General features: G+C 52.7%; 1 protein-coding gene across 1 annotated transcript in view; it reads left to right on the top strand.

Moving 5' to 3' along the window:
• Positions 1-17,579, top strand: part of Cacna1a (calcium voltage-gated channel subunit alpha1 A) — a 270,463-nt gene extending 252,884 nt beyond the window's left edge. Inside the window, 9 exon segments of the mRNA XM_038312389.1 lie at positions 7,458-7,565; positions 7,645-7,745; positions 10,453-10,562; positions 10,659-10,797; positions 10,905-11,018; positions 12,808-12,843; positions 13,713-13,899; positions 15,954-16,207; positions 16,555-17,579. Of these exon segments, the coding sequence (XP_038168317.1) occupies positions 7,458-7,565; positions 7,645-7,745; positions 10,453-10,562; positions 10,659-10,797; positions 10,905-11,018; positions 12,808-12,843; positions 13,713-13,899; positions 15,954-16,207; positions 16,555-17,025 (1,520 nt within the window). The 3' untranslated portion in view covers positions 17,026-17,579.
• Positions 17,580-17,952: the final 373 nt, after the last annotated feature.

Here is a 17,952-nt window from a genome sequence, read left to right as displayed (position 1 = left end):
CCTGGGCGATCACCTCCGAGGCATTTCACAACCAACACTGTAAGATTCCTGCCAAGTCAGGAATGCACGTGTTGTCTTGGGCTCTCCCATGAGACCACTGCACATTGTGGGAAGTTCCTCCACACGGCCACCCTGCTGGATTTGGGGAAACTGATGGCCCTTCTGTGTAGCATTGGCACAGTCAGGATCTTAGATGCAGTCTAAGAGGCCATGAGAAAAGGGTGGGGCTAGCGAAGGTTCTGACCTTGTGAGGCTGAAGCTTCGACACCGTGGGCTGTGGCCCTTGTTGCTGTGGAAACGACCCAGCAGAAGGAACTTGGGGAGAGAAGGTGTTTATTTTGGTTCAGTTTCAGAGGGATACAGTCCAGCAGGGTGACATGACCGCAGGAGCAGGAGACTGACTGATCACAGCATCCACCTCAAGGGAGCTGGCGAGTACAGGAAGTGGGACTCACCCCCAGCAGCCCCCCTTCTCTAGACGGGTGATGAAGTGACGTGGGGGATGTTCATATCCAACAACCCGGCCATAAAACCAGTGGAGGGAATGCACTCCTTTAATTCCAGCACTCGGGAGGCAGAGGCAGGATCTCTGTGAGTTTGAGGCCAGCCTGGTCTACAGAGTGAGTTCCAGAACAGGCTCCAAAGCTACAGAGAAACCCTGTCTTCAAAACAACAACAAAACATCATGGCAGGGAAGATGGGAAGATGGCTCAGTGGGTAAAAGCATTTGCTGTGCAAACGTGAGGACCTGAAAATCCCCACGTGCATGTGCACACACACGCACACACAAACATAAAATCAATAACAACAAAACCTAGAGCATTATGGCTCTGTTGTAGCTCCTATATTAGCAGGCAGAGACAGGCAGATCCTGAGAGTCAAAACCATGAGCTTTAGGCTCCAAGAGACCCTGTCTCAAAAGAGTAGCTAGAGAGGAAGTAGAGAAGGGCACCACAAGTCCTGCTCTGGCCTCTGCATGTAGGGGCCGCACCTGTGCACACAGCATACCCCATACCTGTGCACAAGCACACCCCACACCTGTGCACACAGCACACCCCACACTTGTGAAAGAGCACACCCCACACCTGTGCACACAGCACACCCATGCACACAGCACACCCCACACCCGTGCACACAGCACACCCCACACCCGTGCACACAGCACACCCCACACCCGTGCACACAGCACACACCACACCTGTGCACACAGCACACACCACACTGTGCACAGCACACCCCACACCTGTGCACACAGCACACCCCACACCTGTGCACAGCACACCACACCTGTGAACAGAGCACACACCACACCTGTGAACAGAGCACACCCACATCTGTGCACACAGCACACCCCACACCTGTGCACACAGCACACCCCACACTTGTGAAAGAGCACACCCCACACCCGTGCACACAGCACACCCATGCACACAGCACACCCCACACCCATGCACACAGAACACCCCACACCCGTGCACACAGCACACACCACACCTGTGCACACACCACACACCACACCTGTGCACAGCACACCCCACACCTGTGCATAGAGCACATCCCACACCTGTGAACAGAGCACACCACACACCTGTGAAAGAGCACACCCCACACCTGTGAAAGAGCACACCCCACACCTGTGAACAGAGCACACCCACACCTGTGAACAGAGCACACCCCACACCGGTGCACAGAACACACACCATACACCTGTATACAGAGCACACCACACACCTGTGCAAACAGCACACCCCACACCTGTGCACAGAGCACACACCACACCTCTGCACTCAGCACACACCACACACCCATGCACACAGTACACCCCACACCTGTGCACAGAGCACACACCACACCTCTGCACTCAGCACACACCACACACCCATGCACACAGTACACCCCACACCTGTGCACAGAGCACACACCTGTGTACACACCACACACCTATACACAGAGAACATGGGCACCCCACACACACACACACACACGGACTAAAGGCTAACAACCTGATTTTAATCCCGGGGACCTACATGGTGGAAAAAGAGAATGACTCCCAGAAGTTTCCTCTGACCTCCACAAGAACCCACACAGGGAGGTTGGGGGGGAAAAAAAGAACCCACACAGGCACACACACACAAATAAATGAATAGAATTAATTTGATTGAGGTTCAGCCTATATTAAATAAAACATACCATTTTTTAAAAAATAGTGGGGCCGGAGAGATGACTCAGTGGGTAAGAACATTGCTCTTCCAGAGGTCCTGAGTTCAATTCCCAGCAATGACATGAAGGCTCACAACCACCTGTAATGAGACCTGGTGCCCTCTTCTGGCCTGCAGAGACACATGTAGGCAGAACATTGAATACATAATAAATCTGAAAAAAAATAGCACTTTAACACGGGCAGGCTACGTGGCTCTATGCTCAGTGTTCCACGAGGCCCAAGCTGAGCTCTTTTCTGAAGATTTCAGGGAAAATCCATTTCCAATTCTGTCCACACATGAACATTGCTTGGTCCAGCCACAGTGGAGCTGAAGGGTAAGATAGGAAGTCTGCTAGAATGTGGTAGCCTACCTGTGAGTTCTAGGTCATCCATGACTCCATAATAACTCTATTAAATTGCAAACACACACAACCTTAATAGGCCTGGAGAGATGGCTCAGCAGTTCAGAGCACCCAGGTTTGGTTCAAACCTCCTAACTCCAATTCCAGGAGATCTGACACCTTCTTCTGGCATCCACAGTAACCAGAAATGCACATAGTACACACATACAAAGAAGCAAATCATACACTCAAAAACAAATAAAATCTTTCTTAAAAATAACTTCCCCCCAAAAAAGCCAGGCATGGTGAAGTATGTTGTTAGTCCCAGCATTGGGAGGCAGAGGCAGGTGGATTGTCAGTCTGAGAGCTTTCCACTCTACATATCAAGTTCTGGATGAACCAGGGCCACACAATGAGACCCTCTTAAAAATAAGATGTAAAGAGATGGTAGGTCCCCCAATGTGCCCTTTTTCCCACCCCCTTTTGTTTCTCAACACAGGGTTTCTCTGGCTTTCCTGGAATTTTCTCTGAAGAACAGGCTGGCCTCGAACTCACAGAGATCCGCTGCCTCTGCCTCCTGAGTGCTGGGATATAAAGGTGTGCATCGCCACCGTACCTTCAGTATGCCTCTTTAGTAAAACATTTGGACACAGACCTGAAAGAGCTGCGTGAGGCAGCCATATGTAAGAACAGTCACTGCAGAGAAAACAGCTTGTTGAGAGGTCCTGAAGCAGGGCTGCGTCTACTATACCTAAGACAGAGGTCAGCATGTCTGAACCATCGTAAGGGGGAGAGAGAGCAGAAGAAACAGCTCAGTCACTAAAGTGCCTGTCACTCAAGCGTGGGGACTGGAGCTTGGATACTCAGTACCTGAATAAAAGCTGGATGTGGCGACGCACATCTGTAAACACAGCTCTGGAGAACAGGCAGATGGACCCCTGGAACTCACTTTATAGCGGTCTAGACACATGGGTGAGCACCAGGATCAGTGAGAAACCTTGTCCCCAAAGGTGCAGGAGACCCCATCAGAGATGGCTCTGTGAGCAAAGGGCTGTCACCAGGTCTGCAAATCAGTGTCCATCCTCCCAGACCCATAGAGTGGGAAGAGAGATCCAACCCTAAGCATCAGGCATGTGCCACCTGCCTCTCCTGTGTGGGCCAGGCTGGCCTCTGCCTCCCGAGCGCTGGGACTAAAGGCATACGCCACCACACCCGGCAACTTCTTATTTATTTAACATATATGGGTGTTCTGTCTGGGTGCATGTCTATGCATCATGTGTGTGCTTGGTGCCTGCAGAGACTAGAAGAGGTTGTCTGATTCTTTGGGTTCCTGGAGCTTGAGTTATAGGTACTTGTGGTCCTGGGAACGAACCTGGGTCTTTTGCAAAAGTCGTATGTGTTCTTAACTACAGTCAGTCTCTCCAGACTTTAGCTAGCTTGCTTTTGTTTGGTTGGTTGGTTTTATTTTTGTTTTTTGTTGTTGTTTTGGATTTTTCGAGACAGGACTTCTCTGTATAAAATCTCTGGCTGTCCTGGAACTTGCTCTATAGACCAGGCTGGCCTCGAACTCAGAGAGATTCACCTGCCTCTGCCTCCCAAGTGCTGGGATTAAAGGTGTGTACCACCATGCCTGGCTTTATTTTATTTTTCTAAAGAGTTTGTTTCTTTTTTATTTGGCCTATTTTGTTTATTTTATGTGAATGAGTCTTCTGCCTGGATGCACGGGTACCACCTGCAAGCATAGGTCAGAAGAGGACATCAGGTCCCCGAGGACTGGGGTTGCAGACGGGCGGTGCCATGTGGGTGCAGGAACTGGACCTGGGTCCTCTAAAAGCACTGAGCAAACTCCCCAGATGACAACTAGCTTCCCTATACAGCTCCAGGCCCGCCTGCCCAGGGAGCTGGCCTGCCCACAGTAGGTGGGGCTTTCTTACATCAACCATCCAAACAACCCCACAGACAGACACGCACCAGGCCCATCTGATCTGGGTGGCTCTAGCGAGGCTGAACCAAATTAACAGTTAAAGCTAAGTAGGACACTAAAGAAAAAGTATACACTGAGTCACATCTCCAACCAAGCCTCCTGGTCTAGGACTTCAGTCCTGCTCCAGCAGGCCACACAGGCCACGATGAAGGCTGTCACCGTAACAGCCCCAAGGTCTCTGTGGCTCAAACCAAAACGGGTCATTTCTCTGCTGTCTACCTTCTGTTTGTGAATGGGACTCTGCTGGTCAGAGTCCCTTAAAGCTAGGGCAGAGGAAGCTACTGCCACAGCGCACAGTGACCCCAGCACTGCAGAGACTGGGGCAGACGGACTTTGAGTTCCAGGCCAGCCTGGCTGTTTAGTAAGATCCTGCCTCAAAACACCAAAGAAAGGATTGACTTGAAAAAGACTCTCTGACCCTACTGTCACCTGCCTTGGGTCACAAAGTAAAGGGATACATGGAGGACCCCCATACTGCTAATGAATCCTCCAAGTGGCAGGTCACTGTGCTCATACCCGTCTTGAAGGGTCACAATCCTGCTCTCCCGACCTGGAGCTCCAGGGACCCCCATGGCTGGGATAAGGGGCTAGAAACATGCTACAACAAACATTTTGTGCAGTGGACTAGTGGGGAAAGGGCTGGTAGCCTCTGTCGGGTGTCAGGGTAGCACAGGCTCCTGTCACAGATCACTGGGTTGCTTGTCTGTGTTCCGTTACTAAACATACCCCAAACTGGATATAGAGCCAGAGGCAGGTGGATCTCTGAGCTCGAGGCCAACTTGGTTTACAGGACAGCCAGGGCTGCACATAGAAACCCTGTCTAGAAAAAAAAAAAAAAACAGCAACAAAAATAAAAGATTAGACTTAGTCATGCCCCTGCCTCTCACTAACACATTAAGCATTCCCCTCTTTATCTTGGTATTAGAACCCAAGGCCTTGTACATGCTGGGCAAGTATCTGGTTTTTAGTTTGTATTTATTTATCTTGGGTGCTGGGGATGGAACCCAGCTGTCTGTGTATGCAAACACTTTACCACCTGAGCCATATCCCCAGCCCTCCTTCTGAGATAGAGTCTCGTTAAATTATCCAGGCCAACTTTGAACTTATTTTGTGATTCATTCATTTTCCCTCCCTCCTCTTCCTTTTCTCCCTCTCTTCCCTCCTCCCGTGTGCACATGAACATCCGGGAGTACTCACCCATTGGTGGGTGTGCCAAAGGAAGGATGTCAGGCCCCCTCCTTTGTTGCCTGCCCCTTTGCTCACGTTTTGTCCGTGGCTCTGGAATTTCAAGCCCACAAGGCCACATCTGCTCACCAAATGGTGGGCAACATGGCCAGTCAGCAAACTCTCGGGACCTCCACCCTCCAGTGCTGGTGTACAGCTGTGCACAGCTCTTCCCATGGCTTCTGGGAATCCACACTGAGGTCCTTGTGCACACACAGCATGTTCTCCTGCCCACTAAGCCATCTCCCTAGTCCCAGGCCTGAACGTTCAGTCCGCCTGCCTCGGCCTCCCTCGTACCAGGATAGCGGGCTTAGAGCAGCAGTTTTTATATTTGTGTAGTGGAAGCTGGCCTAGAATTCTGAGCCTCCTGCCTCTAGCTCCGGGCGCTGGGTCTGCAGGCATGCACCGCCCACTCAGTTCTGTGTACTCAGATAACAGCACAGTAGGGCTGGTGCGTGGCTCAGCAACAGAGCATGCTCTTAGCATGTCTAAGTCCTGAGTTCAGTCCCCAGCCCCACATACCCCCAAATCAGTAAGAAGATAAAATTTTAAATCAGGCCGGGTGGTGGTGGCGCATGCCTTTAATCCCAGCACTTAGGAGGCAGAAGCAGGTGGATCTCTGTGAGTTTGAGGCCAGCCTGGTCTACAAGAGCTAGTTCCAGGGTCCAAAGTTACAGAGAAATCAGGGTCTGGGGCACTGTCAAATGGCTCCGCAGGTGAAAGTGTTTGCTACCAAGGCTTTTGACATGAACTGGATACCTGGAACCCATATGGTGGGAGGAGAGAACTAGCTCCTCTAAGTTGTCCTCTGACTTCCTCTCTCTCTCTCTCTCTCTCTCTCTCTCTCTCTCTCTCTCTCTCTCTCTCTCTCTGACACACACACACACACACACACACAAATAAATAAATGCTATGGAAAGATGGAAAGAGAAAGCTTACAGCAGGGAAAACTAGGGGCTGGGAGACAGCTCAGTCAGTAAAGTTTGCTGTACAGTGAGAAGCCCTTCAGTCACCGAGAACCTGTGCAGAGCGACAAACACTAGTCGAGCACTGGGTAGGTGGAGACAGATGAATCCTCGGGACCCTTACCTAATGGGTGAATCCCAGGCCAGTGAGAAATCCAGTTTCAAAAAACAAGACAGATGGCTCCTGAGGAATGACAGCCAAGGCTCGCCTCTGACCTCCACACGCATGCACACATATTTATATGTCTCCAACCTGGTTGATACACTTTCCTGGTACCAACTATCGGCTGCCTTGTTCACAGAATAAGGCTGTCTGTCATTCCAGACGTTTTTGGTGTGGTTCGGTGGTGTAGCTCTTGCCTAGTATATGCAAGATCCCGGGTTCCATCCCCAGCACCCAGAGTAGCCTCCACCCAAAACTCTGATGCCAACCAGTTTGTGGACTTGAACTTCAGCACTGTGACAGTAATGGCCTGGAGGTGCTGTCCCAACGTGGCACACACATACACTGCTTGGGTCAGCAAACAGCAGGTAGGGCAAGTGCTATAACTCACCTTGATGGTTTTCACCAGTGGAGAAACTGAGGCAGTGAGAGGTAGCCAACCCTAGGAACACAGTTGGTAAGTGGAAGCCAGGATGCAATCCTGGCCCTTCCGGTGCCTCTAGGCCAGACCTGTGGGTCCTGACAGTGGCCCCAGAGCCCAGCTCTGCAGATGCCCAACCTCCTACTCCCCAAATTGTAGGCGGAGCCGACAAGCAGCAAATGGATGCAGAGCTCCGAAAGGAGATGATGGCCATTTGGCCCAACCTGTCCCAGAAGACCCTGGATCTGCTGGTCACTCCTCACAAGTGTAAGCACAAGCCCAGGGAGGGGCAGGGGCGGATCAGGGAGGGGCCCGGCCTACATGAGAGCTTGCCTGTCCTCCACAGCCACAGACCTGACAGTGGGCAAGATCTACGCGGCCATGATGATCATGGAGTACTACCGGCAGAGCAAGGCCAAGAAGCTTCAGGCCATGAGAGAGGAGCAGGTACTCCCATTGCTGGGGGTGCCAGGGGTGGGGTGCCAGGTCTGGTGGTCTTCATGGGAACTCAAGACAAGGAGCGTGCTGAGGGTGGGCCATTTCACGAACACCTAACCAATAAACTTTCAGCCGCCAACAGGTACTCAGTATCTGTTGTGCCGGTCACTGTTTAAGACTCTGGCATGGACGTCTGCCCTGACGTAGTTGAAAAGACTAAATGACTGTTTTTATAGCGGCAGATAGTGCCATGGGGGGAAACGGAACCAACCAAAGAACATCCAGTGCTAGAACAGGGGTGTGTGGTGTGAAATAAGCTGTCGGGGACACCCTCCCAGGAGAAGTGCCGTCCCAGCAGAGCTGAGGTGGAAAGCAAAGGGCCTGGAGACGTGGCTCAGCAGTTAAGAGCTGAGGGCGAGTGCTCTTGCAGAGAGCCTGTGTTTAGTTCCCACCACCCACGGGGTGTCTTACAACAGCCTGGAATGCCCTCTTCTAGCCTCTGTGGTCACCTGATCATGTATGGCACACAAACACACATGCACATAAAATGGTAAGATTTTTAAAAGTGTCGGACACCAGGCATGGTGGCACACGCCTTTAATTCCAGCCCTAGGGAGGCAGAGGAAAGCAGATAGAAAGAAAGAAAAGAAGGAAGGGGTTTGTTTCCAGGGTGAGACATTTGCTGTGTGACAAAACTGTTTCAGGAGAGATCTGACACTCACCCCAGATAGGGAACCCACAACAGACAAAAGTTCAACTAGGACAACATGAGTTTTATTGGGGTTACTTAAGAATCAGAAATGAGCCAGGCGGTGGTGGCGCACACCTTTAATCCCAGCACTCTGGAGGCAGAGGCAGGCGGATTTCTGTGAGTTCGAGGCCAGCCTGGTCTACAAGAGCTAGTTCCAGGACAGGCTCCAAAGCTACAGAGAAACCCAATCTCAAAAAACAAACAAAAAAGAATCAGAAATAGGGCTGGCGAGATGGCTCAGCGGTTAAGAGCATTGCCTGCTCTTCCGAAGGTCCTGAGTTCAATTCCCAGCAACCACATGGTGGCTCACAGCCATCTTGTAATGAGATCTGGTGCCCTCTTCTGGCCTGGAGGCATATATGCAGACAGAATATTGTATACCTAATAAATAAATAAATAAATAAATAAATAAATAAATAAATAAATAAATTTTTAAAAAAAGAATCAGAAATAACCAGGCAGTGGTGGCACATGCCTATAATTTAATTCTAGCACATGGGAGGCAGAGGCAGGCAAATTTCAGTGAGTTCGACGCTAGCCTGGTCTACAAAGCCAGTTCCAAGACACCCAGGACTGTTACACAGAGAAACCCTGTCTCAAAACAAAACAAAATCAGAAATTACTCAAAGACAATGTATCACCAAAACTCACCCCAGCATGGGTGACAGCTCACAAAAGTTGGGAACCTGGAGCACATTCTGCAGGTAGCTCAGCTGACTGGAAAATATTTTTTTTCTTTTGAGAAAGGATTTCTCTGTGTAGCCCTGGTTATCCTGGAACTGGATCTGCAGCCCAGGCTGGCCTCAAAAACTCACAGAGATCTGCCTGCCTCTGCTTCCCGAGTGCTAGGATTAAAGGCGCGCGCCACCACCGCCCGGCCATATTCCAGGCTCTGTAGTGCAGCTTGGTTCCTGACAGTGACTCTTAGTTGTCCTCGTTGCTTACTCTGGCAGGGAGGGACCAAGTGAATCTGGTCAGTCTCAGGGACTTCCTTACGCTTTTTGAGCTGCTTGCCTTGTGTGTTAAAGAACAAGAAGGAATGTGTCACTCTTCGAGGAAAAGTGTTAAACCAGAGCATTGCAAGCAGAGAGAACAGCCTGTACAAGGCCCTGAGGCTGGACCTTGCCTGATACTGAAGAGGTCAGGGTGACAGACAAAACAGAGCAAGGCAGAATGTGGGAGAAGATGAGAGCACTAGGAGTACAGGGCTTAACCTGTACAGGGTGGACTCTGGCTATTATTCCAAATGGCATAGGTGCAGAAAAGGGATCTAGTATTGGAAGAGCTGTCCACTGTGTGCTCGCTGGCACCCTCTGGTGGCTGTATATGGGAGAACATGCACAGAGGTTTCTGGACTGGTTGAAGGTGTGGGATGAGGAGGCTGAGCATGGTAAAGGGTTCCTGATAAATGGTTTAGTTCTGAAGGAATCTGGGTGGGAGATACATATATAACTCGGTTGCAAGGGTCTCCAGAATGAACTTTATAGATGACAATATTGTGTCACAATGTCAAAAGTTGAACAGGGTCTCAAAAAATAGTTCAGAGGGTAAAGTTCCTGTCTTTGAGGACCTGAGTTCCATTCTCAGTGGCATGTGGATGCACAAAAAGATAAATAAAGATAAATAATTTATTTGTTCATACATAATACACAATATAAATAAATAAATTTAAGTAATAGATAAAAAATTAACTAGAGCACTAGGGAGGCAGAGGCAGGCAGAGTTCCAGGTCTAAAAATGGAAAGATCCACCCTTAAAAAAAAATAAAGAAGAAGAAATGGATAGACATACAAGTAGAGCAAACCTGTCTGTGTGGGGGTGGGTGTCAAGGGTGAGGGAGTGGCTTGGTGGAAGACACAAGGCCCTGGATTTGACCCCAGCATCACAGGGCCAGCCCCAGCTTCCTGTCAGTGCTGGTTCTGTCAGCCCTCCCTGCACACGCTCACTACCTTCTCGCCTTCCCAGAACCGGACACCACTCATGTTCCAGCGCATGGAACCTCCATCACCAACACAGGAGGGAGGGCCCAGCCAGAATGCCCTTCCATCCACTCAGCTGGACCCAGGAGGAGGCCTGTGAGTAGCCAGCTGGGCAGTTGTCAGTGGGTATGAGGCCCCAGGTTCCTGAATCCCAGAGCACATATGTCCTTCTTGGCCTCTGTCCCTGTGCAGGATGGCTCAGGAAAGCAGCATGAAGGAGAGCCCGTCCTGGGTGACCCAGCGAGCCCAAGAGATGTTCCAGAAGACTGGCACATGGAGCCCAGAGCGAGGGCCACCCAGTGACATGCCTAACAGCCAGCCCAACTCGCAGGTGCTGCTGCCCCCTCCCCCAGGCTGGGTGGTTCAGGCAGAAAGGGTCTCCCACACACATGGTCAGGCCCCAGACTCACCCAGCCCCACCCACCCTCTGCCTGACAGTCTGTGGAGATGCGAGAAATGGGTACGGATGGCTACTCAGACAGCGAACACTACCTCCCCATGGAAGGCCAGGCCAGGGCCGCCTCCATGCCCCGCCTCCCAGCAGAGAACCAGGTGAGAGCTTGCAGGGTTCTGGGCCATGCCCACACACTTCCTAAGAACCCTGTACCTCTCCCTTAGAGACACTGGCTGAGTGGGATCTCCCGCAGCTTCCTGCAGGGGACCCTTACCCTTTCCCTGCTCCTTCAGTGCACCCAGCAGGTCTGGTCCTCCAACCACTCCCTACCAGAAGCCATCAAGAGACTGGGCACCCTTGTAGAACATAGCAGTCACTGCCCTATTGGGAACACAGGGAAGGGGTGGGTCCAGCTCTGCTGAGAGGTGGGAATCCCAGCTTCAGCAGCAGGTAGTGGTATCCCAAGCACTCAGGAAACTGAGAAGAGGAGGTCCAGGCCAGTTTAGGCTACAGACCTGGACCATATCTCAAAACAAACAATAGGGTTTACATCTATAATCCCAGCATTTGGGAAGTGGAGATCAGGAATTCAAGGCCAGACACTGCTATTTAGCTAGTTTGAGGCCAACCTCAACTATGTGAGATCCTGTCTCACAACAGAACTTAAGAACCCTGACTGCTATCTGGAGAGGTGGCTCATTGGGTGAGAGCGTGCAGTGCTCCTGCAGAAGGGCCAGCACTGACCCCAGCACCTCCACCAAATGTCAGCTCACAGCCCGTGATGGGAGCTCCAGGGGACTGACACCTTTCCTGGCCTACTCAGGCCTCCATACAGGCCCACAAACTCACACACATACACACAAATAATAAGCTAATTTTTAGAAAGAAAAGAGAATCCTACTTCTAAAGCTGGAGCTCGCTCATGGTGTGCTTAGCATGGGCAGGGTCCCATCACAGAAAAAAAAGAAGTCCTGCTACCCACGCAGTTCAAACACACCTTACATGTGTACCTGTACATACATGCACCTGCATGCTACCAGTGTAACAGGCATCTGTAGGCATCGCGCCTGTTTGTATGCAGGCACATGGCCTGCTGCCTTCAGGAACAGGGCACATCTGAGGACTCTGAAGGCAGAGTCTGTGTGGGCCTGGGATGGCTGGGGCGTATCTTCTGTCACGCGTCTGGGAGGGGTGGCGTGGCTGGGTGTGTACCTGGTATGTGTCTCAGTGTGGCTGCTTCACTTAGCTATTTCGGCCCCTTGTAGGGAAGGCAAGAGCCCCATGGGGATAGAGGAAACTAAAGCATGCCTGGCTAATGCACAGTAAGAGATGGGGATAAAGCCCAGGCTGGCCTGAGGCGCCCCGTCCGAGGACAAGGAGAAAGGGCAGGAGGAGGGGGCTGCAGGAGGGGGGCCGGCATGTCTGGCTGGGGCAGCTTGCCCTGTGTTATGTAGCATATTTGCTGCGCCTGGCTGGGTCATCATGGCCCAAGGGCCTGGCCTCTGGCTGCTGTGACCTTGGGGTGCATGTGGCTGCCCAGTCCCTTCTGTCAGGCCTGGCCTGCTGGCCCCAAAACAGAGATGAGCCAAGCTGGGTTGATGGCCACCTGGGAGCTTTGAGCTGAAGCTGGGGTGAGGTGGGGGAGGGGTGCTGTGCCGCAGTGCATCGCATGAAATGGGCCAGGAGCCTGTGGCCTTGCTGTCCCATCTGTCAGTCTCATGTCTCTGCCATCTGTCTGTTTGTCTCCTGTTTCTTCTGTGCCTGTTGTGGGGGACAGCCATCCGGGTCCTGGGGCACCCCCTCACTCAACACCGGAAAGTTTAACCTCTCTCTGCCCACCACCTCCACCATGTGCCACCCACCACCTCACCATCACTTTTGCCTTTTATATTTATTTCCTTTTTTCTGTTTTTTTTCTGTGTGCGCCATCCTGTGGGGCTGGGACAGAGGAGAAGGGGCCGGCCACGTGGAAATAACCTCAGTGTATGTACCGCGCCCGGCCAGCTCGGCTCCAGCCCCCTCTCCCTCCCTGCCCTTTTTGTGCCAGTACCCACCATCTCCCCTGCCCTTCACCCCACCCCCCACCCTTTTGTTGCAGACCCTCCCCCTCCCCCATGGAGCCCCTTCCTTGTGTGTTGTGTCCTGTGTATGCAAGGGGCCACAATGCACCCCACTTCGTCTTCAGAGCCTCCAAGAGGCCAACCTGTCCACCCTGCCCCTTTCTTGGGGGTCTGTTCCAACTCCTCCAGTGACCACTAGCCTTCTGCCTCAGGTCCCTTTAGCTCCTGCACATGAGAGCTGGCCCAGGCCTGGCCCAGGAGGCCTGCCTTCTTCTGCCTGTTACTGGGAACTGAAGACTGTCCATGGCAGAGCAAGACCAAGGGTTGTGGGACAGTGACTGCAGACTCAGAGCGCTCCAGTGCCTCCACTGCCAGGGCAGCCCAAGCTGGGCCTGGGTGATAGGAGTCAGAGTTGGGGGTGGGGATGAGGGTCAAGAGAGTTGGACCGAGGAGAAGCAGGGCTCCCAGGCTTGCCCTCTGCAAGTGGAGCATGCTTCTTGCCAGCTAGCCAGCCTTAACACCAGAGGGGCAAGGCTTAGCCCGGGCCTTCTGGCCAAAGTCCAGCACACACCCTAAGAAACAGTAACACTCCTGTCAGTGGTCTTAAGTAGCCTTAGGGTCCACCCTTGCAGCCAGCAAGCCAGACACTCAAACCTCCACTGCACCCCTGGACACTGTCCCTGGATGGTCACATCACCCTGATTCTGTTACCCATCAGCTACAGGGCTGGAAGGAGCAGGCCACAAAAGTGCTGACCATTAACTCTGCCCACGCCTGCCCCCCCCCCCCCAGACCATCTCTGATACCAGCCCCATGAAGCGCTCAGCCTCTGTGCTGGGGCCCAAAGCCAGACGACTGGACGATTACTCACTGGAACGGGTGCCACCTGAGGAGAATCAGCGGTACCACCAGCGCCGCAGAGACCGTGGCCACCGCACCTCAGAGCGCTCTCTGGGCCGCTACACTGATGTGGACACAGGTAGGCTACCACAGAACCAAGGACAGAGGCTCTGCAAAAAAACAGAAGGTAGGGAGGAGGAGGAGGCTGAAGGGCAGAAGTAGGGACAAAGACTGGGCATACACCCCACTAATGCGAGCATGTGGGAAGCTAGGAAGGAAGGGGCTAGGGTCTGGAGTTAGAGGCCAGCCAAGATACAGATAAGAACCCAATTCAAAGAAGGAGTCGGGCTTTAATCCCAGCACTCAGGAGGCAGAGGTAGGGCAGATCTTTGAGTTTGAGGCCAGCCTGATCTACAGAGCAAGTTCCAGAACAGTCAGGGCTACACAGAGAAACCCTGTCTCAAAAGAAAAGAAAGAGGTCTGGGTAGTGTCTCTGTAGGGTAAAGCACGCGCTGCACATGAATGATGAGCTGAGCTGATGTAAGATCCCTCACCCATGCAAACCAGGTATGGGAGTGGATATCTGTAACCTGGTGCTGGGAAGGTCCCACCTGAGTTCCAGGCTAGCGAGAGACACCGTCTTTAAAAAGAGAGAGAGAGAGAGTGAGAGAGTGAGAGAGAGAGAGAGAGAGAGAGAGAGAGAGAGGCTGGAGAGGCTCAAAAGGTACAGCAGCTGCCGTGCAGGCACTAGGCCTGCGTTTGTAAAGAAGCACATAAAGACAGAGAGGGCAGTGAGCATCCGTCACCCCAGCCCTCCTACGGTGAGATGGGAGATGAAGACAGAAGAGACCCCAGAAGCTCTTGGGCCAGCTAGCATGACATACACAGCAGATGACAAGAGACCCTGTCTCAAACAAGATAGATGATGAGAGCCAACATCTAAGACCGTCCCAACCTCCATATCTTGTGATACTTGCACCCACACTCACACAAATTTTAACATTCAAAAGAAGTAAGATTTGGTTATTTTGAGACCTCACTGTGCGGTCTTAGTTGGTGGCCTGGAACTCACGGAGATTTTTCTGCTTCTGTCTCCTGAATGCTAGAACTAAAGGCTGTTTGGTTTGTTGGGTATTTTGCTGGTGGTTTCCTCCCCCGAGACAGGGTTTCTCTGTATAGCCCTGGCTGTGCTAGAACTTGCTCTATAGACCAGGCTGGCCTTGAACTCAAAGATCTGCCTGCCTGTCTTCAAAGTGCTAGGATTAAAAGTGTGGGCCACCATACCTGCCCCGCTGCATTTTTTTTTTTTTTCTTTTTCGAAACAGGGTTTCTCTGTGTAACAGCCTAGCTGTCCTGGAATGAACTCTTGTAGACAAGGCTGGCCTTGAACTCACAGAGATCAGCCTGCCTCTGCCTCCCGAGTGCTAGGATTAAAGACCTGTGCCACCACCTTCCAGCTGCATTTTATTTTTATTTTTTTAATGGGAGGTAGGAGGGATGTGAGTGTTGGATTTCCTGGATCTAGAGCTATGGGCAGTTGTGAGCTGCAGGACACGGCTGCAGGAAACTGAACTTAGATCTTATGCAAGAGGGGCTGGAGAGATGGCTCAGAGGTTAAGAGCACTGGCTGCTCTTCCAGAGGCCCTGAGTTCAATTCCCAGCAACCACATGGTGGCTCACAACCATCTGTGATGAAATCTGGTGTTTTCTTCTGGTGTGCAGGCATAAATGCAGGCAGACTGCTGTATACATAATAAATACATAAATCTTAAGAAAAAATCTTATGCAAGAGCAGCAGACACATTTAGCCACTGACCCATGACTGCAACACCCCAGGCTGAGTGGGATGTTGTCTGGGTAGTAGGTATAGCTAACTCGTACATGGTCCTAACTTGGTCATATTCTCAACACTGAGAAAAGGGAGGGGCCAAGCAAATGGCTTAGCCTGTAAAGGTGTTTGAAGCCTGAAGACCGAGTTTGATTCCTGGAACCCATAAAGTGGAAGGTCAAACTTTCAGATGAGTGCCACCGCGGGAGGATGCGTGCGCTGAAAATAAATGTAAAAATAAAGTGAGGGGGAGTTCCAGAGTAGGGAGGAAATGAGAGGCTGCTGCACTGAGCCTGGAGACCCTCCAGGCCTGCTTTCCCTTCTCTGGGCCCCTTCTCCCTCTCTCACCATCGTCTCCTACTCAGGTCTGGGGACAGATCTGAGCATGACCACCCAATCCGGTGACCTGCCTTCCAAAGATCGGGACCAAGACCGGGGCCGGCCCAAGGACCGGAAGCATCGGCCGCACCATCACCATCACCACCACCACCACCATCCCCCGGCCCCTGACCGGGAGCGCTACGCACAGGAGCGGTCGGACGCGAGCCGGGCGCGGGCCCGGGAGCAGCGCTGGTCCCGCTCTCCCAGTGAGGGTCGGGAGCACGCGACACACAGACAGGTGCGTGTGGCAGGCCCAGACTGAACCGACGGGGTGGGCGGGGGCGGGGATGCAGGAGGTGGGAGAGGGCGGGGGCGGGGCAGGGCGCGGGCAGCCCGCCGCTCTTGCTGTCCCCTTGGCCCTGCTTCCCTGCGACTCGTGTCCTGCGGACGCCTGTGAGTGACTTCGGAAACTTACGAAGCTCGTTTCTCATTTCTCTCCTCACTGTTGTGTTGGTTTGCCCCCCCCCCCCCACTTCTCCGTCCCGCCGCCCGCCCGCCCGCCCTCCCGTCTGTGTGTCCCCGTGTGCTCCTGGTTGGTCCGTGGTATCTTTGCTTTTGATTTCCTTTGTTTCGATTTTCGTGTAGGGCAGTAGTTCCGTCAGTGGAAGCCCAGCCCCCTCTACGTCCGGCACCAGCACGCCGCGACGCGGCCGCCGCCAGCTCCCCCAGACCCCCTGCACCCCGCGGCCGCTCGTGTCCTACTCGCCCGCGCCGCGCAGGCCGGCGGCGCGCAGGCTCGCGGGTCCCGCCCCGCCCCCTGGCGGCTCGCCCAGGGGTTGCCGCCGCGCGCCTCGCTGGCCTGCGCATGCGCCTGAGGGCCCGCGGCCGCGCGGTGCCGACTACACCGAGTCCGACGACCCGCGCGAGCAGCCAGGGGGCGCGCACGAGCCCGCGCCGCGGTCGCCCAGGACTCCGCGCGCCGCCGGCTGCGCGTCACCGCGCCACGGCCGCAGGCTGCCCAACGGCTACTACGCGGGGCACGGCGCGCCGCGGCCGCGCACAGCCCGCAGGGGCGCGCACGACGCCTACAGCGAGAGCGAGGACGACTGGTGCTAAGCCGCCCCGCCTCCCCGCAGTGCCCGCTTATAGCGGGCGCACAGCAAATGATAAACAATAACGTTTTTAAAAAAGAAAACCGGGGAGAAAAACAAAAATAGCTTCTATTGATGAGTTTTATCATCTCAATTGAATCTTTCGTTTTCCCGGTGAACGAAACCAAGGTGGCTGCGAGCCGGAGGGACGGCTGCACGCCCCACACACTTCTCAGACCCACGGGAGTGCTTGCGGGCCACGCCAAACTTATTACTGCCTGCAGAGATCAACTACAAGAAAATAACACTAACAGTTTTTAAAAGGACAAAAAAAAAGATTGAAGAAAAACAGGTTTTTTTTTCTGACATTTGGTCCTGCTTGAAATAACAAAAGGGAAAAAAAAGGAAAAATTTACCACCACCACCGATTCCCTTGCTTCTTTTTTTCCTTTATCTTTTTAAAACTTTTTTTTCTTTTTTTCCTATCTTGTTTGAAAAACGTGGGCTTGGGACTGTGAAATATTGCATGACATTAAAAAGAACAAAAAAAATAATAAAAACGAAAAAACTTGAATCCAAGGGCTTCTGAACTGGAGTGGTCTTTGTCCTTTGACCAAGATGCCATGCAAGTCACTCTTGGGAAATGGATGGAAGAGGGGAGGCAGTTTGTTAGCTCCCAGAGAAACCGCGCTGGGGACATGGCTCGAAGGCAGTGCCCACAGGTACCAGGAACGACAGCCCTGGGTTCACTCCCAGCTAAGGGCATCTGTGACTCCTTGAGAGGAGAGTCCCACAGAACCGAGGCTTCTCCTGGCTGTGTCCAGCTTTCGGTACCACCCTCCTCTGTGTTAAGTGTTCTGCCCTGGCCTCTGGCTTCTTGAACCAGCCTCAGCCATGGAGAAATACTGGCGAGGTCAAAGATCTGAACAGTCTGGATTACGTCAGAGCAATG

The sequence above is a fragment of the Arvicola amphibius genome, chromosome 15 (genome assembly GCF_903992535.2).
Source record: "Arvicola amphibius chromosome 15, mArvAmp1.2, whole genome shotgun sequence".
NCBI lineage: Eukaryota > Metazoa > Chordata > Mammalia > Rodentia > Cricetidae > Arvicola > Arvicola amphibius.
This window is presented reverse-complemented; position numbering and strand designations above follow the sequence as displayed.